Source organism: Diadema antillarum, unplaced genomic scaffold, assembly GCF_040938485.1.
Source record: "Diadema antillarum isolate AM-2024a unplaced genomic scaffold, OU_Dant_1.0 seq00000124_RagTag, whole genome shotgun sequence".
Classification (NCBI taxonomy): Eukaryota; Metazoa; Echinodermata; class Echinoidea; order Diadematoida; family Diadematidae; genus Diadema; species Diadema antillarum.
Window position 1 is genome coordinate 2,505,591 of NW_027271204.1, and position 26,446 is coordinate 2,532,036.

The 26,446-nt window shown below is 38.7% G+C and overlaps 2 protein-coding genes across 2 annotated transcripts; both read left to right on the forward strand.

The window, feature by feature from the left end:
• Positions 1-5,494: 5,494 nt before the first annotated feature.
• Positions 5,495-7,066, forward strand: LOC139727295 (uncharacterized). The gene has a single exon (XM_071638247.1). It carries the CDS (start codon positions 5,495-5,497, stop codon positions 7,064-7,066), a length of 1,572 nt encoding a protein of 523 aa, XP_071494348.1.
• A 3,723-nt stretch (positions 7,067-10,789) lies between these two features.
• Positions 10,790-12,497, forward strand: LOC139727296 (uncharacterized). Its single transcript, XM_071638250.1, has 3 exons — positions 10,790-11,014; positions 11,480-11,593; positions 12,370-12,497. The coding sequence occupies exons 1-3, from the start codon at positions 10,870-10,872 to the stop codon at positions 12,495-12,497; spliced, it is 387 nt and encodes a 128-aa protein (XP_071494351.1). The 5' UTR covers positions 10,790-10,869.
• Positions 12,498-26,446: the final 13,949 nt, after the last annotated feature.

Here is a 26,446-nt window from a genome sequence, read left to right on the forward strand (position 1 = left end):
CTTCTACCATCTGCACAACATCCGTCGAATTCACAAATATTTGGACCAGAGACCATTACTCACCATCATTCATGCCTTCATCACCAGCCGCCTTGACTGATATTATGGTCTGCTCTACGGTACCACTGCTACCCACATTTAGAAATTACAGGGGGTTCAAAATGCAGCTGCCAGATTGCCACAGGCACATCCGAATTTTCCCACATGCAGCCTGTCCTCCGTCAACTGAACTGGCTCCCCATCAGGTCCAGGATCCACTACAAGATACTTCTGCTCACTTTCAAATGTATCCATGGTCTCGCTCCTCCTTACTTATCTGACCTCACAACCATCCGTCACCCATCCCGGTACATCCTCCGCTCCTCACAAGGTATCAAACTGAATCACCCAACTTCCATGATGCTGGCCACACTCGGTGATAAAGCATTTTCATCTGCTGCTCCCAAACTGTGGAATCAACTACCCAAAACTCTCCGTAACCAGCAATCTCTCATCTCCTTCAAAACACATCTAAAAACACGCCTATTCCATTTATATCAATAATCCATTGATAAAGCGCATTTGAACATGTACGTTTACGGAAAATGCGCTATATAAATGTATTATAATTATTATCATTATTATTATCATTATTGTTATTATTATCATCATTATTATTATTATAATTATTATTATTATTATCATCATCATCATCATTACTATTATTATTATTACAAGACGAAAATCGTCGTGAAAATTTCTTTGGAGTTTTGCCGATATCTTCCAGACGCCACTTGGCATCAGTTATCATGGAACAGAGATTAATTTTTATCGTCTTTCTTGGATTCACAATAGTCTTTGTTTTTCCCATCAGTCATGCTCACAGACCACAATATCGGGCTTCCACAGCAATATGGCAGATTGAAAACCCACGTAAACCTGTTATCCGGCAATTTTACTGTTGAGACAATGCGTTCCGATCGATATTCATCTATTCCAAACATTAATGCTTCAATATTATTATACCACTTATTATTATTATTGAAATGATGACGAAAAAAAATACTAGCTAGGTTATTTCATTCAGACGCTTCTACTTCATTTTCACATAGCCCAAAATGTGTCCTACATAACTTAGACTATAACTTAATATATTTCATGACAATTTACGTGAAATAAAAATGGTAAGTTTAAAGTTTCACATGTTTTCACGAGGCAGTGATAAAGATTACAATCACATCAGGTAACGCAATTATATCGTCGACGACCATCCGAACCGTCGTCGACCATCCGAACCGTCGTATATGTCAAAATTCGGTAAATTTTTCGAATTTCAGATTTTGCCGTTTTAAGAAAGCCCAGCACACACTCTTTCTACTCACAAAATTTTGGAACCGGATTTTGTGTTTTTAACAGAGAAATTTGATATACGTCATTTTGCCTGAACGCGAATTGGCTGAAGGCGTTCATCCGAACCGACGTATCGCTATACGTCGGTTCGGGTGGACGCGAAACTTCGAGTCGCGTTCAGAGAAGGTGTCGTATCGCCCCGGATCAGCCAGAACTGGCAGAAGCAGACGATGGAGCGTCAACTGGACCCTCTCCAGGACCGGTGAGTTTTATTATGAGTAGCTATGAAATCATGCGATTTCAGGCCATATCGTGTTTTCTGTCACTGGTGACATCTTCTAACACGTACCCGAATATCAGACCGCTTGCACGCTTCCGTGATTTTGAATGAAAGCTATTGTTCGGTGCGTGCGAAGCTCTCCTCACACAAGAGGCAAGCGGTGACAGATATCCACCACGCATTTACCTATTGATACACTATCTCCTGGCGGGACGATGAATGCTCAGACACATTAACTTGTAATATAAATAATTTTCATAGGAAACTCTCTATATACTGATCGTGGAGTTTGTCACCAGCCCGTGTTAATTGTAGCCAAAATCCCATAGGTGGTGACAAATTCCACGATCAGTATATAGGAAACTCTCGGCAAACTCTCTATATATTGATCGTGGAATTTGTCACCATCTATGGGATTTTAGCTGCTGTTAACACGGGCTGGTGACAAATTCCACGATCAGTATATAGAGAGTTTCCTACTCTGATTCGTATATGTTGGATGGGATAACATTCTGAAAGTGGCAGAGTGGTCTTGAAGAGAAGGGAAAAGTGGGGTTGATGGAAGAAACAGGTTAATTACGCTTTATTTAGTAGGAAAGTGATGGTGACAAATTCCACGATTAGTATATAGAGAGTGTCCTACTCTGATTCATTTATGTTTTGAAGGGCCTATCGCGGAATCTGTCACCGCCCATAGGAACGCAACACAGTGAGCACGGGCTGGTGACAAATTCCACGATTAGTTATACTAATCGTGGAATTTGTCACCGCCTATGGGATTTGGGGACCAGTTAACACGGGCTGGTGACAAATTCCACGATCAGTATATAGAGAGTTTTCTACTCTGATTCGTATATGTTGGATAGGATAACATTCTGAAAGTGGCAGAGTGGTCTTGAAGAGAAGGGAAAAGTGGGGTTGATGGAATAAACAGGTTAATTACGATTTATTTAGTAGGAGTGGCCGAATATGGTGACAAACTCAACGACACTAGAGTTTGGTCGAGAGTTAAGGGCCTATCGCGGAATCTGTCACCGCCTATAGGAACGCAACACAGTGAGCACGGGCTGGTGACAAATTCCACGATTAGTTATACTAATCGTGGAATTTGTCACCGCCTATGGGATTTGGGGACCAGTTAACACGGGCTGGTGACAAATTCCACGATCAGTATATAGAGAGTTTTCTACTCTGATTCGTATATGTTGGATAGGATAACATTCTGAAAGTGGCAGAGTGGTCTTGAAGAGAAGGGAAAAGTGGGGTTGATGGAAGAAACAGGTTAATTACGCTTTATTTAGTAGGAAAGTGGTGGTGACAAATTCCACGATCAGTAGGCCCTATATAGAGAGTTTCCTTCTCTGATTCATTTATGTTTTGAAGGGCCTATCGCGGAATCTGTCACCGCCCATAGGAACGCAACACAGTGAGCACGGGCTGGTGACAAATTCCACGATTAGTTATACTAATCGTGGAATTTGTCACCGCCTATGGGATTTGGGGACCAGTTAACACGGGCTGGTGACAAATTCCACGATCAGTATATAGAGAGTTTTCTACTCTGATTCGTATATGTTGGATAGGATAACATTCTGAAAGTGGCAGAGTGGTCTTGAAGAGAAGGGAAAAGTGGGGTTGATGGAAGAAACAGGTTAATTACGCTTTATTTAGTAGGAAAGTGGTGGTGACAAATTCCACGATCAGTAGGCCCTATATAGAGAGTTTCCTTCTCTGATTCATTTATGTTTTGAAGGGCCTATCGCGGAATCTGTCACCGCCCATAGGAACGCAACACAGTGAGCACGGGCTGGTGACAAATTCCACGATTAGTTATACTAATCGTGGAATTTGTCACCGCCTATGGGATTTGGGGACCAGTTAACACGGGCTGGTGACAAATTCCACGATCAGTATATAGAGAGTTTTCTACTCTGATTCGTATATGTTGGATAGGATAACATTCTGAAAGTGGCAGAGTGGTCTTGAAGAGAAGGGAAAAGTGGGGTTGATGGAAGAAACAGGTTAATTACGCTTTATTTAGTAGGAAAGTGGTGGTGACAAATTCCACGATCAGTATATAGAGAGTTTCCTTCTCTGATTCATTTATGTTTTGAAGGGCCTATCGCGGAATCTGTCACCGCCCATAGGAACGCAACACAGTGAGCACGGGCTGGTGACAAATTCCACGATTAGTTATACTAATCGTGGAATTTGTCACCGCCTATGGGATTTGGGGACCAGTTAACACGGGCTGGTGACAAATTCCACGATCAGTATATAGAGAGTTTTCTACTCTGATTCGTATATGTTGGATAGGATAACATTCTGAAAGTGGCAGAGTGGTCTTGAAGAGAAGGGAAAAGTGGGGTTGATGGAAGAAACAGGTTAATTACGCTTTATTTAGTAGGAAAGTGGTGGTGACAAATTCCACGATCAGTATATAGAGAGTTTCCTTCTCTGATTCATTTATGTTTTGAAGGGCCTATCGCGGAATCTGTCACCGCCCATAGGAACGCAACACAGTGAGCACGGGCTGGTGACAAATTCCACGATTAGTTATACTAATCGTGGAATTTGTCACCGCCTATGGGATTTGGGGACCAGTTAACACGGGCTGGTGACAAATTCCACGATCAGTATATAGAGAGTTTTCTACTCTGATTCGTATATGTTGGATAGGATAACATTCTGAAAGTGGCAGAGTGGTCTTGAAGAGAAGGGAAAAGTGGGGTTGATGGAAGAAACAGGTTAATTACGCTTTATTTAGTAGGAAAGTAGTGGTGACAAATTCCACGATCAGTATATAGAGAGTTTCCTTGAGCAGCATACACTAAATAAATCGTAGAGTGTGATGTGATCTATGTTGGATAGCATAACTACTAGTATCTGATAGTACAGACTAGTACATGTACTGAAGAGAGGAGACAAGTGGGATTGATGGAATGAACAGATTAACAACGATTTATTTAGTATGAAAGTGGTGGTGACAAATTCCGTAAGTATATACACCGTATATAGAGTCACTTTGCCTTAATAACAAATATTCAAGGGATCATGTGGTGAAGTTCTCAACATGCTTGACGTTCTTCGCATAATTAATTATTCATAAATATAATTCAGAGGTGCGCTGGAGTGCAATTCAAATGCTTTCTGCGACTCCCTTCGAAGAGCTAATACGAACGTCTTTCCATCTTTCAAAACGTTGGGCATTTGTTGGCAAGTGTCTGTCGAGTAACCGGGTAAATTACAATGACATCAAGAAACCGGGACATCTACATTCTGTGGAGTGACATTCAGGATATCATTGGTAATGCGAGCCGATGGCCACGGAAAATTAGACGTTACTTCTGGACAAAAAATATTACACACTGGCAGCGGTGCTTGGTGGCAGCCTTCGTCTTTGTGAATGGACTAAATCCCGAAGTATTTATGGAGTGGGCAGACCTGCTTGGACTCTGCAGGGATCGAGCAGCCACATGTCATTTCAGAGCTTTATTTAGACTCTTTGAAAATGGAAGAGCGTACAAATTATACGCATGGAACGTTTCAACTAGACGATATGAGTTTTTAAACGGTGACGTCAAATATTACTAGGTGTTCTGGTCTTTTCAGGTAAGAAACGGCTCTTTTTTCTTTAATTTTCATTTCATATTCATGAATGTCAATGATTAGAATAAGGGTGCGGTCTGCAGATGACGCCCCACTGCGCCACGTAGCTGGAAAGGGACTGATGCCATTCGTACTCGCGCATCCAATCAGGGTTCATACGGATATGACGCCAAATATTAGTAGGTACGGTCTTCTAAGGTAAGAAACGTGTCTTTTTTATAATGTCTATTTTATATTCATGAATGCCAATGATTTGAATTAGGGTGCGGTCTGCAAATGACGCCACCACTGAGCCACGTAGCTGGAAAGCGACTGCTGCCATTCGTACTCGCGCATCCGTTTGGAGAACACGCGGTATTCATCATGTCTTGGAAGACCAAGGTGGAGAGCGTCGACACTCTGCATTTCGGCCATTTTCGGAATCCATTTTCTTTTCATTTTTTGTTATCGCAAGAGGATGCTGTCTTGTACAAGTGGTTGGAGCAGAACGGCCTCATTGCGGCAAATTTCTTCTGCGAAAAGTGTGGGAAACCTTGCAAAGTGGTGAGCGCCAAGAGCAGAAAGGGCGGGAAAATTTGGAGGTGTAGGGGATCTGCTACATGGAAGCATGAGACAAACTACAGCTCTCACAAATTTTCGATTTTTGAAGGAGTTCATTTCGACGTTCGGGAATTGCTGGTGTTTGTTCGTGAATGGCTTCTGGGATCGTCACTTCATCGATGCGCCATACAGTCCGGCATGGACTATAAAAAATCGGCAGTGGAATGGGTGAATTTCCTAAGGGATCACTGCAGGAAGTTTGTCCACGATTTGTACTACGGGGAGGAGGAGAAGCTACGGGGAGAAATAGAAATAGACGAAAGTCTGTTCGGCAGGCGAACGAAGTACCATCGTGGAGACCCTCGCGGTTTGAAGATATGGATATTTGGAATGGTGGAGCGCTCATCCAATCGCTTGATTTTATATCCTGTCGAGAGAAGGGATGAAACCACCCTCATACCACTCATCGAGAGACATGTAGAGAAGGGCTCCACTATCTACTCCGATGGGTGGCAAGCGTATAGCAGCCTTAACAGTCGAGGTTACCATCACTTCACAGTTGAGCATAAGCATACTTTCGTTCAGCGGTACAGGAATACTTCTACCGGCGCGGAAAAAGTGGTCCATACAAACACAATAGAAGGCTCGTGGAAAATTTCAAAAGACCACTTTCGGCGCATCAATGGTTGCAAAATAACCACATTTGAAAGCCATCTGTGTGAAGTTATATGGCGGAACAGGGTTGTGGTGAATCGCAACGACGTCATATCCGCCTTCTTCAATCTCGTGCGTGAACATTACTCTCTGCGTCGAAAGCCAGACTTGGAGATGAGGGTGCCGCTTTTTGATAGTTGGCATGTCACGGAAGGAGAGAAGGTGATGCGCGAAGAAGACGGCAATCCTGTCGATACTTCTGTCCAGTCTGATGTGACGGTTAAATCTACCTCGCATTCGCTGCCGTCAGTCAGTTCAGATGAAGCTGGCCCATCAACTTCCAGGCCTACAGCTCACACACGAAATGTTGCCCCTACGCTAGCATCCGACCCAGTAGCTAAAAGGGTCCACTCTCCGCCTGCCTCAAGCTCTACCACCTGGACAGTGAAAGGAAAAAACGGAGAAAACAATAGCAAGGGTAAAGGCAAAAAAATGCGCACATCTAGCGCCAGTTCTAGTAGACTTCGCCATCCCGAGGGATACTTGGCAATTCACGCTAAAAAAGGAAGCACAACGTCGGAGAAAAAGATCAATCCATACTCAAAATCCAACTTTGTGCTAAATTGGTCGTCATCCGACAGCGATTTCCAATAGGGCTTAACTCGTTCACTTGGATCACGGAAACAGCAAACTACGTAGCAAGTGTCAAATTTACAAGGAACCTACGCATTTATCTGTTCGTCTACTACTCCTTCTGTATTGATTATGTGAATATCCGGCCTTCAAAGGAGAAGTCCTGATTACTCTCCATAAATTTTAGAAAAGGATCGACGCACATTTGAAGAGAGAATGCGGTATGCCGGTAAGTTTCATCAAATTTCTCGTAAACATACGGTAGGTTTTACATCTCAATATAAATAAAATGGCAAATCAGGGATACTGAATAAAAAAAAAAAAATATATATATATATAGGTCTATATATATATATATATATATATCTTAATTCTGTTCACAAAGACGTTGCATCTAGTAGCCGTTGCATCATACGCATGTAAATTTATTATGGGAAATAACAATTAGAATCAATACAACAGTTTGCTTTTGTTTGTAATTGTAGTGTCTGATCGTATACAAGGCTGCATACCTGTTTAGGTTTATTTTCTGCATAAAACAAAATATTACTAGCAAAAAAGGGATCGGCAAAACCTCGGCAAAAGGAATATAAATAATCTTTGAGCTTACCTGGTCTTGGTTGTTATGGGCCCGATGTTTCACGTTCGCTTACATCAATTACAATATATCGGACTAGCCACACAGCGGTAAATAGCGAAAAACCACAGCTTGGTTAATGTTGACATCTCGGCAGTGCAATCCACCACTGTTATTATGCTACCCAGTTCAGCGTAGACGGATCACGTCACAATCCACGACTTATTTAGTAGAAAACGTCGAAAGAAACTTCTTTTTCCACCACTGTACATTTACAACATTTACAGTCATCCTCAAACAATCGTCAAGTGTTGTTCTCCGCAGTTGTTGTTATGATCAGTTAGTTAGGTGGACGCAGGTGGGTGTAAGAAAGAATTTTTGAACAGGTGCAAGTGAAAAGCAGGGAGGTGGGATCGGGGTATTTATTTTCCGGCACACCTCCCTGTAAAAATGCATCCCGACGAAAACAAGAGCTAACGAATAATCAGTGGTTAGCTAGGCGCTTGATAAGCTCTGGAAAAAGGGAGTCTAGTCAATCGACGGAGCGCAGTTGCAGTACTAGTGTACTTGGTGTTGCTATAAAATCGTGTTTGATGGCAATCAGTCATAATATTGACTATATTGGCACGTTATATAATCCATATCTTTATACAATTTAATTTTCCATATTGACTTAATATTCATTAACTCTTTCAAACTTCATTTGAACAGAAATATATATATTATGAGATCGCGCGAGTGACGGAATAGCGAAAAGAACCGGGGAAACACACAATCGTGGATCGCAGCGACCTCCAGCGATTAACTACGATTGTGCGAGTCACTCTCTCGCAGAACACGCGAGCTGTCAAAGGCGAAATTGTCCTGCTGTGGAAATTTGTCACTGGTGACAAATTTCACGATAATGCCCGATTTCAATTAAAATGAACAGACCCAAGCAAGTTCTATCCATAAGATTGTCACTTGTCAAGATAAATACGCAGATTGTCGTGGGTTTCCCCAAATATTTCGTCGTGTTGTTAGGTGTAGTCCTGTGTATAGATAAATATGTGGGTACAAAGGGATACTCTAGTAGGGTTTAAAATCATAGACCCTTACTAATCTAGAAGAAAACAACATTCACAATGATCTCCTCATTGAGTTGGCTTTATGTGCTTATGGTCCATATATGGACCTCATACGTAGTGGGTGTGGGCAATGCCAAACTGTTAACACTTCAGGGTGAGTTGTTTGGGAATTACCACAAAAAGTACGAGATTACTAGACGAGTCTAACAATTAAGTTACGTAGTCACAGCCAACAATTTAGAGCTGCTAATCGCGGGTTCATTATTGAGTGTAGGACCCTAGAGTTCTGATGGTAGGTTCTACTTACTTATATTTTTATGGCCGATTGAGCCCCAAGCTTGCAAACACACACAAAGAAAAACACCCAAATCTGAGTGTAATGTATCTCATGTGAATTTGCCAATGTAAGCCAAGGATCTAGTAGTAGAAGGGCCTAGTATAGGCTATACTGGCTATAGTAAAATGAACGATTATAAATTACCAACGTCTGTAAATTCATCTGATACTAGGATTCCTAGGACTCTAGGAGTAGGATTAAATTATGCTGGCCCATAAATACATGTGTGTTGTTCAGAGATCTAGCCAACTGCAAATGCTTTGTACCGTACCGGTACTGAGTATGAATTTGTATCGCATGCGTTTTTATGTCGCTGTGAGTGCCAAGTCTCCATTATATTGAAATCACTGCAATGAAGGCTTTAGTGTGTTAACAGGCCAGAGGGCAGTACTTGAGTAAGCCCCTCCTGTGATATCTGATAGTAATATGTTGATGTTCTACAATTAAAATATATAAATTGAGGTCTTAATGCAATGTTCCAATTGTCAGATCTAGCCTAGCTAGGCTATAGGTGCCCACACATTCTAGAGAGTAGTTTTGCAGTACCATAAGCACAGGGGATCTTCGCCCTCTATCCGTTTATAATATGAGTTGAATTGTGCTTTTGCATTTTTATGATCAATGTAAAAATAGACCACTAGATAGGCTTGAGGTAAAACATTTCTGCTAAAATTAAAAAATATATTTTTAATACACTTGTAGTGAATGTTTTTGTTTTTGCTTGTTACAGCTCTTTGTCCTCAGGGAAACCAACAGATGTTGAAGTCCTTTGGGACAAAGATGGTACGGTACAAGGAATACCGTAGCTGTTGATCAGCTGAAATTCAGGAAGGGCATGCTTCCCACGACTTGGGAGTTCGTGTATCAATGCGATGGCACAGGAAACTGTGGACAGGCACAGTTACTGCTGTGTATGGGGGAAAGAATTCTGAAAGCAGTAGTGATGATGGAAACACAAGCACCGCAGACAGCAGTGACGAAGATGATACTTCTGATTATGACGATGATGACAGCATTCACCTGGCGAAATTAGGTAAGATTGTGCGCACACAAACGAATACATACTTGTAGTAAAAGGTATGGACAGTATATAGTGTGTGTGTGTTTATTCAATGCCTCTAATAACTTCATAACTGTGCTGCAATGTTAGAAGTAGCTTACTCCATACTGTATGAATGCAATGAAGTAGTGCCTGGTGTATAAGGTTTTCATGGTGTCAACTCATAGACAGCACAACCTGGTATACCAAGTTTTCACAATAAAGACATGAGCGTGTACTTGTGTAGCCTTAATTCATGTTTATTTGTGTTACGCCTACAAAAAAAAAAAAAAAAAAAACTTTAATGAACAGATTAGACCTTCTTTCAGTTTCTTTTCTTTTTCTGTATCACATCTGCTTGTATTTTGTGTTAGTTACTTTTTCCAATTTCATAATGCCTTGTTTTGCTGCAAAACTGAAAATCTATGTGTGTAGCCAGCAAGGCTGAGTTTAAAGAATTTTGGCTTACTGACCCCATTCGGGTGCCCTATACGTAACAAAAGAGTTTGTAAGCCTATCAGCAAATGCTATTTTTGTGCCTCACTTCCAATGTTTTTGTATTCTTCATAAGCACATGCAATTGACTGTGGAAAGAGGATGCATGTACCGCTTGACTGCTTTTGCATTTAATGCAGATCACCACAGTCTGTCAGATCTCTGCTGATGGGCAAAATTAAAACTCTTGTTTGTGGACATTTACATAGGGCTATCTGAAAATGTGGTATTAAAAGGTTAATCTTAATTTTAAAAAAAAATAATCTTAAAAAAAAAAATAGGATAGTAACAGTGTAAAATGTATGCACTATGTATATTTTGTTTTCCTCATTTACAGTTGGCATCAAAAAGGACATCAGCTGCATTCTAGAGATACCAATGCTAGTATTGAACAGTGAAGGAGAACCGTTAGATCCATCCCAGCAGAATGTCAGCTCTGACCAACTTCTCAATGGTGAGTGTTTGTAAAGCCTTAATCTTGTTCAGAAACCCAAGCAGATATGGTTGAATCAATCTTGTTGGAATATCAATTAGTAATCCGGATTAAATTATGCTATTGCTGTCATATAATAGCAAATAAAAAGAATGACATCAACTATACACAAGCAAAGACTGTAGCATCCTGGCTACCATGTACCAGTATTTTTTGCAGTTGTCAGGGGTGGGTCAAGGAATTCTGTAAATTGGTGGATGGGGGGGGGGGGAACACATGCACATCCTCCAGTTTTTCTCTGTTTATTTTTTGTTTAAAAAAAGGGCATCTTCAACCCCATGTGTCCCTGCGTGGATCCACCATGGGTTGTAATCTGGATGACAAAGAAATGATAAAGCCAATCTTTCAATAAATATGATTTTTTAAAAATGCAATATTTATGCACCATGTGTATTTTCTTTTTCTTTTTGTTTTCTTCATTTCCAGTTGGCATCACCAAGGACATGGACTGCATTCACGAGATACCAATACCAGAATTGAACAACGAAGCACCAGGAGATCCATCCCAGCAAAATGTCAGCTATGACCAACTTCTCACTGGTGAGTGTTTGTAAAGCCTTAATCTTGTTGGGAAACCCAACCAGATATTGCTGCATTAATCTTGTTGGGAAACCCAACCAGATATTGCTGCATTAATCTTGTTGGAATATCCATAATAGTGATTAAGATTAAATGATGCTATTGCTGTCTTATACACTTTAATAGCAATTAAAAAGGATGACATAAACTACACACAAGCAAAGAATGTAGTATCCTGGCTACGATGTGCCAGTGTTTTTTGCAGTTGTCAGGGGTGGGTCCAGGAATTCTGTGAAGTTGGGGGGGGGGGGACCACACGCATGTCCTCCAGTTTTTCTGTTCATTTCTTTTGTTTAAAACAAAGACAAAAATAAAGGGTATCTTACACCTGATGTGCCCCACATGAATCAACCACTGGTTGCAATCTGGATGACATGTTATCCTTCTTGTCATATTGTAGCAAATGGCTAACACACAACTGGAGAATGTAGCTTGTCTGCAAATTGTACCTGGACCTTCCAAGCAGAGTGATGATTAATCTATGAGCAATTCTCAAATGAGGATGCATGTACCGTTTGACTACTTTTGCATTAATGCAGATCACCAGTCTGTCCGATCTCTGCTGATGGGCAAAAAAACCCCTCTTGTTTGTGGACATTTAAATAGGGCTTTCTGAAAATTGTGGTATTAAAAGGTTAATCTTAATATAAAAAAGATAAATTCAATCTTTAAAAAAACCCTGATAGAAACAATAAAATAAACATAGGCTATGTATATTTTGTTTTCCTCATTTACAGTTGGCATAAAAAAAGACATCAGCTGCCTTCCTGAGATACCAATGCTAGTATTGAACAATGAAGGAGCACCGTCTGATTCACCCCAGCAGAATGTCAGCTCTGACCAACTTCTCAATGGTGAGTGTTAGTACAGCCTTAACCTTGTCGGGAAACCCAACCAGATATTGCTGAATCAATCCTGTTGGAATATCCCTTAGTAATCCGGATTAAATGACGCTATTGTTGCCATACAATAGCAAATAAAAAGAATGACATCAACTATACACAAGCATAGAATGTAGCATCCTGGCTCCCATGTATCAGTATTTTTTGCAGTTTTCAGGGGTGGGTCCAGGAATTCTGCAAATTTGGGGGGGGGGGGGACCACACGCATGTCCTCCAGTTTTTCTCTGTTAATTTTATTGTTTAAAAAAGGGGGGCATCTTAAACCCTATGTGTCCCCGCATGGATCCACCATGGGTTGTAATCTGGATGACATTTTGTCCTTTGAAAGAAATGATAAAGTCAATCTTTCAATAAATATGATTTTTAAAAAAATGTAATAGTTATGCACCATGTGTATTTTCTTTTTCTTTTTGTTTTCTCCATTTCCAGTTGGCATCACCAAGGACATGGACTGCATTCACGAGATACCAGTACCAGAATTGAACAACGAAGCAATGTCAGCTCTGACCAACTTCTCACTGGTGAGTATTTGTAAAGCCTTAATCTTGTTGGGAAACCCAACCAGATATTGCTGCATTAATCTTGTTGGAATATCCATCAGTAATTAAGATTAAATGATGCTATTGCTGTCTTATACACTTTAATAGCAATTAAAAAGGATGACATAAACTACACACAAGCAAAGAATGTAGCATCCTGGCTACCATGTACCAGTGTTTGTGTTGTCAGGGGTGGGTCCAGGAATTCTGTGAAAGTTGGGGGGGGGACCACACGCACGTCCTCCAGTTTTTCTGTTTATTTCTTTTGTTAAAAAAAAGACAAAAATAAAGGGCATCTTACACCTGATGTGCCCCACATGAATTAACCACTGGTTGCAATCTGGATGACATGTTATCCTTCTTGTCATATTGTAGCAAATGGCTAACACACAACTGGAGAATGTAGCTTGTCTGCCATTTGTACCTGGACCTTCCAAGCTGAGTGATAATCTATGAGCAATTTTCAAATGAGGATGCATGTACCGTTTGACTGCTTTTGCATTGATGCAGATCACCAATCTGTCCGATCTCTGCTGGGCAAAAAAAAATTCTTGTTTGTGGACATTTACAAAGGGCTACCTGAAAATTGTGCTATTAAAAGGTTAATCTTAGTAAAAGAAATTATAAAGTCAATCTTTCAATAAATATGATGGAAACAAATAAAATGTTTGTGCACCATATGTATTTGTTTTTCTTTTTGTTTCTTCATTTCCAGTTGGCATCACCAAGGACATGGACTGCATTCAAGAGATACCAATGCTAGTATTGAACAATGAAGCACCGTCAGATCCATCCCGCAGAATGTCATCTCTGACCTGCAACTTCTCACTGGTGAGTGTTTGTAAAGCACTTAATCTAATTGGGAAACCCAACCAGATATTGCTGACTCAATCTTGTTGGAATAACCATTAGTAATCCGGAATAAACGATGCTATTGCTGTCATATAATAACAAATAAAAAGAATGACATCAACTATACACAAGCATAGAATGTAGCATCCTGGCTAATATGTACCATTATTTTTTTTTGCAGTTGTCAGTGGTGGGTCCAGGAATTCTGTAAAGTGTTTGTCGGGGGGGGGGGGGGGGGACCACACGCACGTCCTCCAGTTTTCTCTGTTGATATTTTGTTCAAAAAAACAAAAACAATAAGGGCATCTTACACCCCATATGTCCTCGCATGGATCCACCATGAGTTGTAAGCTGGATGACATCTTGTCCTTTCAAAGAAATGATAAATTCAGTCTTTTGATAAATATGATAAAACAAATGTAATATTTATGCACCATATGTATCTTGTTTTCCTTTTTCTTTTCATTTTCATTTCCAGTTGGCATCACCAAGGACATGGACTGCATTCAAGAGATACCAATACACACTTTGTACCAGAATTGAACAATGAAGCACCATCAGATCCATCCCAGCAAAATGTCAGCTCTGACCAACTTCTCACTAATTATTGCTTGCCTATGGTGCCTACAGTTGTTTGTGCATGCAAAAGCAATTTAGTCTATGTATTCAAATTTTTGATAATTTTTTTAATAATCTCCCCACTACAATTCGCCATGTTATGATTTGTCTATTCTATAGCTATTAAATATTCTATGATATCATAATAAGCTTTGATATTTCTTTAACAATAATTGTCATATTTTTTCGTGTGAAAGATGTACATGTAACAGCTTTATTCCTCCTTCCAAATGTGATTCGATTTCTGTAGGACCGTTGCGTAGATATTACCGTTATATCGAAATGAAAGTACAATCACAAACATGCACATAATAACAACTCAAATCATACAATGTACTTTTTTTTTTAGCCCTAAGACCTGAGTTATTAGAGATTCACTAATATTAGGAGGAAGTTGGCCTTCTGCTTTAAGCCATTTCCATCTGATGAATGTTTCAGAATGTTTTTCAATATAAACTGTATTGTGTACAATTTTCTCATGTTAAAATCGGTTTAACAATTGATTTAGATCAATATCTATTTAACCAAAGACATTTTGATTTGTACATTTAAAAATGTTCGAGGAAATGTAACCATTGTATTAAAGGACATGTTCATTATCAATGAATTTAAATCAATATTTATTTTACCACAGACATCTTGATCATTCTGTAAATTCAAAAATTTTTAATGAAATTTTACCATTGTATTTAAGGACATGTTCATTCCTTTTCTTTTCTTTTTGGATGTGAGATATGGATTGATTTTGAAATAAATATTGCTGCATTTTAATGCAGCCTTGTCTCAAGACTCACTTTCTTTGTTTTGTTTTGTTTTTCTCTTCTATGTACTGTGATCTCATATCGTGAGGAAATCATAATATTATGCACACTAAAATGTCAGCATATATAATTGGAAGTGAAATGATATTCATAGTACTACTTGAATATCATTTAAGTCTGTAGGACAGTACACCTTTTATTATTTGTGTGAACAAGTACAATCCATGTTTGTGTGTGTGGATGTTTCTGCGTAGAAAATTAATTTGCATCTGTTTCAGAGTCCTGAACGTATATACATGTATAATTATATAAAAAAAACAATAATGTGAGACAGACGTGTGGCTAAGTAAATGTTTTGCATGTTATTTCTGATGAGCAAGCTGATAATTGAGTTTTACCCAACTGAATGATCATGAATTATGTCTGCCATGCATGTAAGCTATAAAAGAAAATCTTTATTCATGGGTTAAAATGTACAGTATTCATCATGGCAGCTTAGAAAGAATGAAAGTTAGGTCATTGCAGTCATGATTGCGGCATGGATTATCACAAAGAATAGCAAGGCTTGGATGTGTGATTTTGGTTTTTGTTTACAGTATTGGAGAGTGGGAGAGAGGGTTAAAGCGTTGCAAGGGAAAGAGAAGAGGTGGAGGAGAGCAGTGAGAAGATGAAATGAGAGGAAAAAGAAGAGGCAGGCTGCAATGAAAAAGCAATAATTTCATAGGCCCCACCTCTTTCACAATACATGTATAACCACTTTTTGCGTGATACAAATTAGATACAAACTGATCAAAGATAATGACTGTGTCCTAAACATGGAGTGGGTTTTTTGATTGTTTGTTTGTCTGTTTGTTTGTTTGTTTGTTTTTTACATCAAAGGAACTCTCGTCTGATGCCTGAAGCGTAATTCATGTCAAAAAAACAAAACAAAACAAAACAAACAAACAGAAAATCTGCAGAGGAATCTCCCCCTCCCCTACCAGTGTTTCATCATGCATGCCAAAACTAGACCTTGGACATATTATCTGTACTACATCTTATGACATTATGACACAGAATAGTTGCATTCACACAAAAATATGCACGAAATCACTCGTTTTACAGATAAATACCACGTAACCATGCATATCGCATAGACGCGCGTGTTATAAGAATAGGATACGTCGGTTCGGAGATCGCACTTTCGGTACGCGCGTTCAGCAAACTGACGTATCACCCCGATACGTCAGTTCGGATGACCGCGCGTACTGAGAGTGCGATCTCCGAACCGTCGTATACCTGTTTTTCGACTCTTCCTGTGCGGAGGCCTTTCTTTTTGTGAACGTAGCATTACTTTTATTCATACATGATTTCAAATACATATATTATACGAGTCGTCTGGAATTTGCATTTCTTTTCATATAAAAAGATCGGGAATAAAAGCAAGAAATTTCTTTACACTAGACTTCAAAGGACCACCAAACTTCAAACGCGTTTTTCTCGAAAACGTGTTCTCGCACGCCGCTGACAGATACGACGGTTCGGATGGTCGCCGACGATATGAGGCGTCAAAGTTCTGATCTTTATTACTAACCCCCAGTTATCATACCACATGAATATTCATCAATTTGGATTATTTATTATCGAACTCGAAAGGAAAAAAAATCTGTTAGAGTGTTACGAATTTTCTTTAAGAGGGGAATGATTCAAATCAATCAATCGATCAGTCAATCAATCAATCTCTCACTCACTCGATCAATCAATCTATCAATCAATCAATCAATCAATGATTGTATTCATTTCGCATTCGATATGAGGGAAATGATTCAAATCAATCAATCAATCAATCAATCAATCAATCAATCTATCTATCAATCAATGATTGTATTTGTTTCAAATTCGATGAGAGCCAAGATTGTATGATCATTATTAATATTATTCATTATGCGCAGAGGAGACTAAAAGAATACTAGGAAAAAAAGTATATCAGTATGCAGTCGTGAGTAATGAAGGCGGGAAGAGAAAAAAGTACCCTTTCAAAAAGATGCTCATTCAGCAATACCTGAAAGAGAAAAATACACACACAGATACAACAGACAATAGTAAAGAACTTTATGTACTTAAACATAGAGGTAACAGTCTGGTAGATATTCATGAAGATCATGTAGGAACCCTGCTTTCAGAATTTGTGTTGCTTGAATAAAGGGTTATTAAGAAAAAGATAGCCATTAAAACTGTACTTTTATCAATAGATACATTGTCAATGAAAACGTTTATGCTGTGAAAGATTTCATTTCATTTCGTTTATTTCATTTCCAACAATGCAAAACATTTTCATACACAAAATAACACAAGATCAATACAACGTAGTAATAAAGAAAAATACGTGAAGTTAACAATACTACGCATCACAAAAGCAAATGAAATTTGAATTAAAATTAAGGTTGCAGGAAATGGAGGAGACATGCTGAAAAGCTAAGCTTGTATTTTGCAGTCTCCTCGTGGACAAAAAGACTAAATAACATCAAGGAAGCAAGTTGCTAGAAATAATATAAAAGTGCACAACACATACAGACCTATACAAACAAACAAACAAACAAACAAACAAACAGACGGACGGACAAACGGCACTCCACTATTGATTCGAGAGTGAGAATCAGTAATGTTTGTTAAACGGGTCTTGCGTATATACAAAGATAATTGATTACCAAAAAGATGCCTTTACCGTTTTTATATTTAGTGTTCATGATTTTTTGATGCATGCAATTTTGAGTATCGCAATTCACCTTGGGTGTAATTTTCCAATTCTTGCCGAATGTCACCTATTAGAGAACAAAGCAAAATTGGGGACTGGAGCTTGCCCCGGGGAGGATGGCATCCATTCGCATAAAATCATATCCCAATTGCAATAATGCCTGTCAAGTTTGTACCAAAATTGAGCAGAAACTTCGGTCTCCAACCAACATTCCCCAACCCACAAGGTCCTTCTCAAGATCTGCCGTGAACAAACTTGAAACTACAGTTACCAGTGTTAATACTCATAGCACACAACTTCACTAATGACATTATGATTTTAGGGAAGATTCGTTAAAAAAGAAAAACAAAATCCTTAATTAAATTGACGGAACCCCCCCCCCCCAAAAAAAAAAAAACAAAAACAAAAACAAAAACAAAAACAAAAACAAAAACAAAACCCAAACCAAAACAAAACAAATACAAAACAAAACAAAAATCGGAAGGAGGAGCAATGCGTCAATGGCGGTCACGAGAGGAAGATGGAAATACGAAAATTTAGCTACATCGGTTGCCCTCCCCCCTCCCCCCACCCTGTACTGCCGTGAACCACATTGAACACTGTAGTCACCAATCTGTTTCTTCTGATTCTAGAAAAGAAAATGTGTAAAGATTTTCTTGTAAAGATCTCTTTCAGCATTGTACTCCAAGGGGCCCAAATGTGGGGAAGGGTGCCCATTTGTACAAATTTTGAGTTTAGTCCTGTAGCTACACTACCTGCTAAGCTTTGCAAGAAAAAATGACCATGAGGCTTCAAGAATAAGGACAAAAGTGTTAGATTTGAAAAAACTTTGGACCCCAATTCCTTATGGGGTTGGCACCCCGAATCTGCCATGAACAAACTTGAAACTACAGTCACCATTTTATCTGTCATAGTACTAACTTAGCTCTTTTAATTCTTGTTTTAGAGAAGGGAGATTTTTGAAGATTTCTTTTAGTTTAGGGGCTCCCCCCCCCCCCCCTCACCGCTACGTCTCGACGTAGTGCCTATTTGAATAAATGGAAATCCCATTACCCTATAGGGACGCTACCCCCCCCCCCCCCACAATTTGTTGAAAATCTGTTTGTGGGTTTTAAGAAAAAGATGAACATGTACAAATTTTAGGAACGACTCATGACGCCCGGCCTACGCTGGGAAATAAATAAACGCAATATCTAATTTGAAGAAAACCAAAATAAATATGTAAATGTGAATCAACAGTTATAAGAAAGCAGCAATATTTGTGGAACACATAGGTGAAGTTTGAGGAAAATGGGACCATCAATTCAAAAGTATTGAACATTTAAACCTACGATGCCGTCATAGATCGCTGGGTATCATAGAAGACTGCAGTTCATGACGTCATGTGTGGACAACAATACGTAGAAGTTTATTTCGTATAAAAGTAGTGTTTTTTAATCAACGAGGAAATCCGTGATTCCATTATAATCTGAACTCTTGCTTTATTTAATCTATCAAGAATCCTCTCATCTTCAACAATTGGTAAAACACAAAACTGGAAAACAAAACAAAACAGCAATCAAACAAAAAGGAATCCGTGTCCTTATCGCCTTTTAAACGTGTGAAATCTTCAGGGCTTCAGGGATTTATTTGGCAAGATTTGGCCCATTGTTTACAATAATGTCAGTGCAAGCTTCAGCCATAATATTTGGGTTCATCAATTCAAACAACACCATCATGTATGTAATTAGGAGTGTTGATATTGACATTTCATTTCAACGCTTCATTAACCACCTTCCACGTATTGTTAATATCAAATTTAAATTCAACAATTGCAATTCACATTTGTTTAGCTAGATGTGTATAAGGCTGTTGACATGGTATACGGTGAATACTAAATATATCTGGACTATTTAGACCGGAAAGTATTTTCCGGTATTTTTAAATGAGTCTGTTTTTCTTATAAATAAACTTTAGGAGTAATTTTGTAGCCTATGGTTGTCGGAGTGCTTTTTTACAATCTGAACGGCCACTATCAATAAGAGACATTACGATGTCGTGTCAAAACATTCAAAAGATGAGTGTACATCTTTGAATGTAGACGATCGATCAATCACAAGATTTCCGCCCTTCCGGGAAGCTTTTTATGTTGATTCTGACTAGACACGAAAACAGGAATTGCTGAATAGATTATTCGTCACAGATTGAATAAAGAGGATGTTTGCATACAGAGGAAACACATTTCAATACCAGGTGAAATATAAAAATACATAGTGTTAAAAATATATCATCAAATGAGGTAGATGAGATGCCAGTAATTCTCGTCGGTTTTCTGATAAGCGCAATAAGCGCAATTTGGTCAAGAAACTTTTGCCAGAAATGGTTATCACGATTCAGAAGATTTAAATCCAAATTGGCAATGTTAAAACATGCTGTGTTCATGGGATCCTTGTTCGATAAAATACCGTAGAGTAACTCGAAAAAAATGAAAATCTCAGCCAAAGTAGAATTTTGTGATCTGTAAATTTCCCTGACGATTATATATCCTTGGTTTGGTCTTTTTACCGACATGAAATACTTTCAAGAGTTCCTGTCAATTCTAAACTCATGTAATAAACAAAGGTTTTTCAGTGATATACAAACTGGTCCCACCTCATTTCCTCCAAAAGACTTTTCTTTTTTAGTAATCGGTTGAAAAGGGTCGACATGAACAAAACAGGAAGGTTACGTCTCAGCTGTTAACGGTAACCATGTTTCAGTGAGGCCAGTAACACAATGTGAAAATCTTGATAAGTCTATTCATGTAAGAAATGAATCGAATTTGGGTTTAAACTCATATTGAGAAGAGAGCTTGAAAGTAGATATGGGTCACAATGATATAACAAAAAGAAAGATTTTTAAAAAAAAAAACTATAGTGCCTAATTATTGCCTAAAAATGTTACCAGGCATTGCCAGCGGTGTCATTAGAGTTAAACTCAAGTTTTAATTCATTGGTTTCTGAAATTTGAGAGAGTTGTCTCCATTCTCAGTATTTGAGATGATTACTGAACTAGCTTTAGGGGTTGAACATCTAGGACAGTGTATCATTCATATCAGGCATGGCAAATACTCGAAGCAAATCATTCAGTTTTGAAAACTGCTTTTGTTGACAGTTGAGGGCATATACACAGCTGTACTCGAGAAAACAGGCTATCAGTAAATTGAATAGAAAATCATCATCATCACGGATACACAGCAACAGAACGAATGTTCCATGACGCTGTGGTCGGGTGCAGATGCGACTTACAACTTATTCAAAGCGGCTTTGAATTTAGCGGCTTTGAATTTATCTAAGGATGGCATTGATGTAATAGCAAAGGGAAGATCATTCCAGTCCTGTATGGTTCTGGGCAGAAAAGAGTGCAAATGCCTGTCAGTTCTGGACTCAATTTATATTGTAGGCATCCGGTGTGGGCGGTTAGAATTTCTGAGTTGGAGCTTGGTAAATGTAACCAGGGATTCTCCCTTGTGAATTAGGTAGAACTGGCTCAATCTGGCATAGAGTCGTATTTCAGCTAGACTTTCCCACTCCATATGTTTCAGCATTGCGGTAACACTGGACTTCCGCCTGTAGTCATTGACCACAAAGCGAGCGGCCCTTCTTTGAACTTTGTCCAACATCTGAATGTACTTGACCTGGTATGGATCTGTGACAGCAGATGCATATTCAAGATGCGGTCGAACAAGAGCTTTATAGGCTTTGCCTTTGGTACTGGGACTGCACTAGTGAACATTCCTTTGAAGAATGCCAAGAACTTTATTTGCTTTATTGACGCTACGTCGATAATGTGACTTCCACGAGAGATCATCAGAAATTGTTACTCCAAGGTAAGTATGTTCATGAACTTGGGCCACGGTTTCTCCGAGCATGGTGTACTTGTGGAGGAGTTTATGTTTCATCAACCCCACTGACATGTGACATTTCTTAGGGTTAAAAGTCATCTGCCACTTGGGAGCCCATTGACAAACGGTGTCCAGATCTCTTTGGAGCTTGTTACAATCCTGGACATTTGAAACATTGGTGTATAAAATGCAGACATCCGCAAATAGCCGTATACTGCACTCAACAATATCGTTTATGTAGACTAGGAAAAACAAGCGACCCAACACTGTCCCTTGTGGAACTCTCGATATTACTGGATGCCATTAAGAGGTTTCTCCATTGGTGATGACACGTTGTCGTCTAGTCAAAAACATACTAATCCAGTCAAGGGCTTTATTTCTAACACGGTAGTGGTGTAGTTTTGATTTGAGTCGCTCATGAGATACATAGTCAAAAGCTTTGGTGAAGTCCAAAATTGCAGCGTCAATTTGTTGAGAGTTATCTATTCCTTCCATCCAGTCATTGACGACTTGGATTAGCTGGGTAATGCATGAATGTCCCTTTCCGAATCCGTGTTGCAGTGATGTCAATATTTTATGCTTATCAAGATGTTTACTAATCTGAGAATGAAGAATATGTTCCAAAAGTTTACACATACTTGCAGTTAGGGAAACAGGGCGATAATTCTCTGGATTTTCTCTGGACCCTTCTTAAAAAGCGCCGTTACATTAGCCAAAAGTCAGTCATCTGGGAGAACCCCTGTGTCTAGAGACTGTTGAAACAATGATGTTAGAATCGGAGCTAGTTCTTCAGCGGATTCCTTCAACATCCGGGCAGTTATCTCATCAGGACCAGCAGCTTTGCTAGTGTCGAGGTTCTTAAGGAGCTTGAGAACACCTTCTTTTCTAATCATGATGTCTTCCATAGTGGGGTATCCATTTGGCATGAATGGGATGCAATCATCTCTTTCATTGGTAAAAAGAGGAAAGTGAGTTGAAATGATCAGCAAGTACAGCAGCCTTATCAGAATCTAAAATTAGAAGCTTGGAATCCTTTTTCAGAGTAGCAATGGATGAATTATCCACTCTCTTGCTTCTGATATACGAGGTGTTTCAAAAAACATTTCCCACTTTTGATCATTAATAGTTTAAAAACTATTCATCCGATAAAACTGTCATTGATATGAGTAATAGCTGAATATTGTTCAACTTTGTTGAAGGTAATTTGAATGTGAAAGCATAAATCAGTTTCATTAAATTTGAGATTGACTTTGAAGTAAGGTTTCAGATTTTGGTCAAATTTTAACCGTCTGTACAAAAAATTGAACTTTGCACAGAAACCAATGATGTGTATGTGAGTGTGTGCTGACAATGGCCCTGAACAATGAACATGCCTGAACCACCCGTTGACTAGGCGTCAGTCTCGCCGCTCCCAGGCACATGAATGCTGAATCAATAATTCATGTGGATTGCCCTGGGCACTGCTAGTCTGAATTCATGCATGGTAAAGAGTAAAATGCATGCGCATGGAAAAAGTAAGCACATGTTTTCAAGTGCTTGCAAACACCACATTTCTTTCCAGCTGGCAATCACTTTCAAATTTTGCTTCACATATCACTAAATTTGGGATATAAATAAGCATAAATGATCTAAAGTTCTTCATTTTAATACAACTGTCTACTAATAGTCTGACAAATTTGCCGCTTTTTCGATAAAAAGAGACCATTTTTGGTAAAGAGTTCAGCAGCATTCTTCATTGGGGCAATTTGTTTCATAGTAGATTTATTTAAGGTTCCATATACACAAGTGTATACTCTAATTGATTTTCTTTGCTTCCTGTCACCATGTTTACGACAGAATAGAAGGTATTCATTGTTATTTCCTTTTTCAGAAGTAGGGAGAGCACTGTCGCGACTCAACGACAGTATCGGCAGGCGTTTGACTTTTAATACACAAATACTGCCAGAGGCTGAATAAAGACTAGTTGTGATAGTGGAATTTCTCATGAATAAATAATGAAGCATTCAAACCCTGGCCATTGTTCAGGACCATTGTCAGGGTGTTAACCACACACTCCCATACACACCCATTGACCCCTGTGCAAAGTGAAAGTTTTGTACAGAGGGTTGAAAATAGAGCAAAATCTGGAACCTAACTGTGAAATCAATCATGGATTTCATGAAACTGATTTTGATGCTTTCATATTTAAACCACCTTCAACAAAATTATACACTATTCAGCTATCACTCATATCAATGACAGTGTTATCTAATATATAGTTTTTGAATTATTAAGAATCAAAAGTGGGAAAAGTTTTTTGAAACACCTAGTACTTCCAGAAAGCTCGTTGATCTACCTCTAAATTATCAATGCTGTTTCGGATCAATGCTGTTTCGCATCAATGCTGTTTCAAATATTGGGAGGCTATACGTATTTATGTTTCTCTTTAAAACATGCACACGCTAGAGATTAAGAATATTACGAGCAGTTGTTGCAGACGTTGGAATAACAATAATGTTTATGCAAAAAGGAAGAAGTAATGCTCTAGCACCGATTGATAGATTTCGGAAAATATGAAGTACTGTAAACACAAATAGAATGTGAAGCTCTGTCATTATCGGGAGGAGAACGCATGAAACAATTTTCGTATAGATAGGTATCGTAATGAGAATACACTTAAGCGTACTCATTTAGGTTCAAATACCAAGGATTATACTTTGTTACTTTCACCAAGGAATTGCGAACATAATAGTATAATGGCTCTTCTTAACAGCAGACGTGTACACTTGGCATGTGCATAGTAAGTGCGAGATCAAATGCGAGATTTACACATTTCTCAAAAACACAAATGACAAATGAATTTAGCAAGGAACAAATTGAATTCAAAGTTGGACGTAAGAATGGACGCAGAAATATGCCTAGGAACAACATTGTTTCAAAATTAGATAACAAACAACAAATCTGTATCAAACCATACATTCCTTTAGCTCATATCATGACTTATTGACGACCTCCCTCGCTCATCCTACGAAATAAAGAACACTTACGACTAAGGAATCGGGGAGGGGGGGGGGCATAAAACCTGATTTCATGAAACATTTTGTCGGATATTTTTCCCGACAAACTGTCATAAACTACTAAAATCCTTGCACCTGGTTGGCTGAATGCAAATTTGTCCGACAAATTTGTCAAACAAAATGCTTCATGATTTACCTCTAAGAAATGGCACAATTCTAAAGGATCCAAGTGATTCAGTATTAAGTGGTAGATATCACTGCATAGAATACAGGCTGAGTAGGAAAAGTAGGGAACAAATTAACTCGGAGCATTTCACTGTAAAACATGGATATGTTACGGTATGCAGTAATATCTGACGTCCTCGTAGCAAAACCAACTTACATTGATATTTTGGCAATGGTATAGATGACATTGAGTGGAAGAGTAGGATCAAAGTGATTTTCAGTCCTGGAAATTTATTCTACCAAATGCTAGAAGTTTCCTGTTTTTATGATATACCCTATAGTGGTGTATAGCGCACCAGATGTACTTTACAAATCACGGGTTCGAGTATCAGAATTGTGTAAACATCATCACTGCAGAGTATAATAGTATTGAAAAAAAATGAGAGGAATGATACACTGCATCATATATACCGGGCAATTTATTGCCGGGGTTGATTAGATTTATAGTAACATCTAAGCCATCAGTATGATCAAGGTTGATACATTTTCGAACACATTCATCAAGGGCAAAGAAATATAATGGCAGGATCTTTCAACTTTTCACTGAAGGATTTTTGTTTGGATTATATGCACTTTTTCAGCATTATTTGTCAAAAAATTTAACTTTAGAAGCATACTAGCCCGATGACAGTATGAACAAAGAGTATAAATGATATCACATTTTAGAATGTCGGAAACATAACAATTCAATGACATTGAGAAAATGCTAAGATTGTAATTACACGATACATGTAATTATATTGAAAATTACACTTGGCGGCATGCAAGTTACGTTGTACGTACCACGCGAGAAGAAAGACATATACATAAACCCCTTTGAGGTTGCATGTAGGGACATATTACGCATTCAATTACATTCTAAAAAATGTATGTTTATGGGAAAAAAAAACTGTTGCAAAGTTTCACTATTGCATTGATGATGTGGTGTTCTATTTATCGGCTGCTACAGACTTAGTTGGATTGAGAAGGCAGCTGCCTGAGACGTACAATAAGACTGATTGCATATGGCCATCAATATTGTAAAGGAAAGTATGTTCATCATGCACTAGGTATAGGGTTCCTATTGTCCGGTATTCATTCAATCTAGTACACACAGTTTGTAAATCCGAGGGGTCGTTAGGCCTATTCCAAGAGTTCGTTAACCTGAACAAAAAAAATAAAAGTTCGATATTCCAAAGCTTCGACAGTACCCTGCCAGTATTCTGCATTTTGAATGGAGATATCAGATATTAATAACCTAACACCTTTCGAGGTTTGAATAGTTAACAATCTCTCTGTCCTACTTCACATCATTTTCAAAAATACCAAGACCAAAACACGGATTT

Excerpts from the sequence above, each read along its gene's own strand:
- LOC139727295 (XM_071638247.1), top strand. The coding sequence starts at position 5,495 with ATGACGCCACCACTGAGCCACGTAGCTGGAAAGCGACTGCTGCCATTC.
- LOC139727296 (XM_071638250.1), top strand. The coding sequence starts at position 10,870 with ATGTATATTTTGTTTTCCTCATTTACAGTTGGCATCAAAAAGGACATC. Across the intron at positions 11,015-11,479 it reads CTCTGACCAACTTCTCAATG|TTGGCATCACCAAGGACATG; the intron begins GTGAGTGTTTGT and ends CTTCATTTCCAG. Across the intron at positions 11,594-12,369 it reads CTATGACCAACTTCTCACTG|TTGGCATAAAAAAAGACATC; the intron begins GTGAGTGTTTGT and ends CCTCATTTACAG.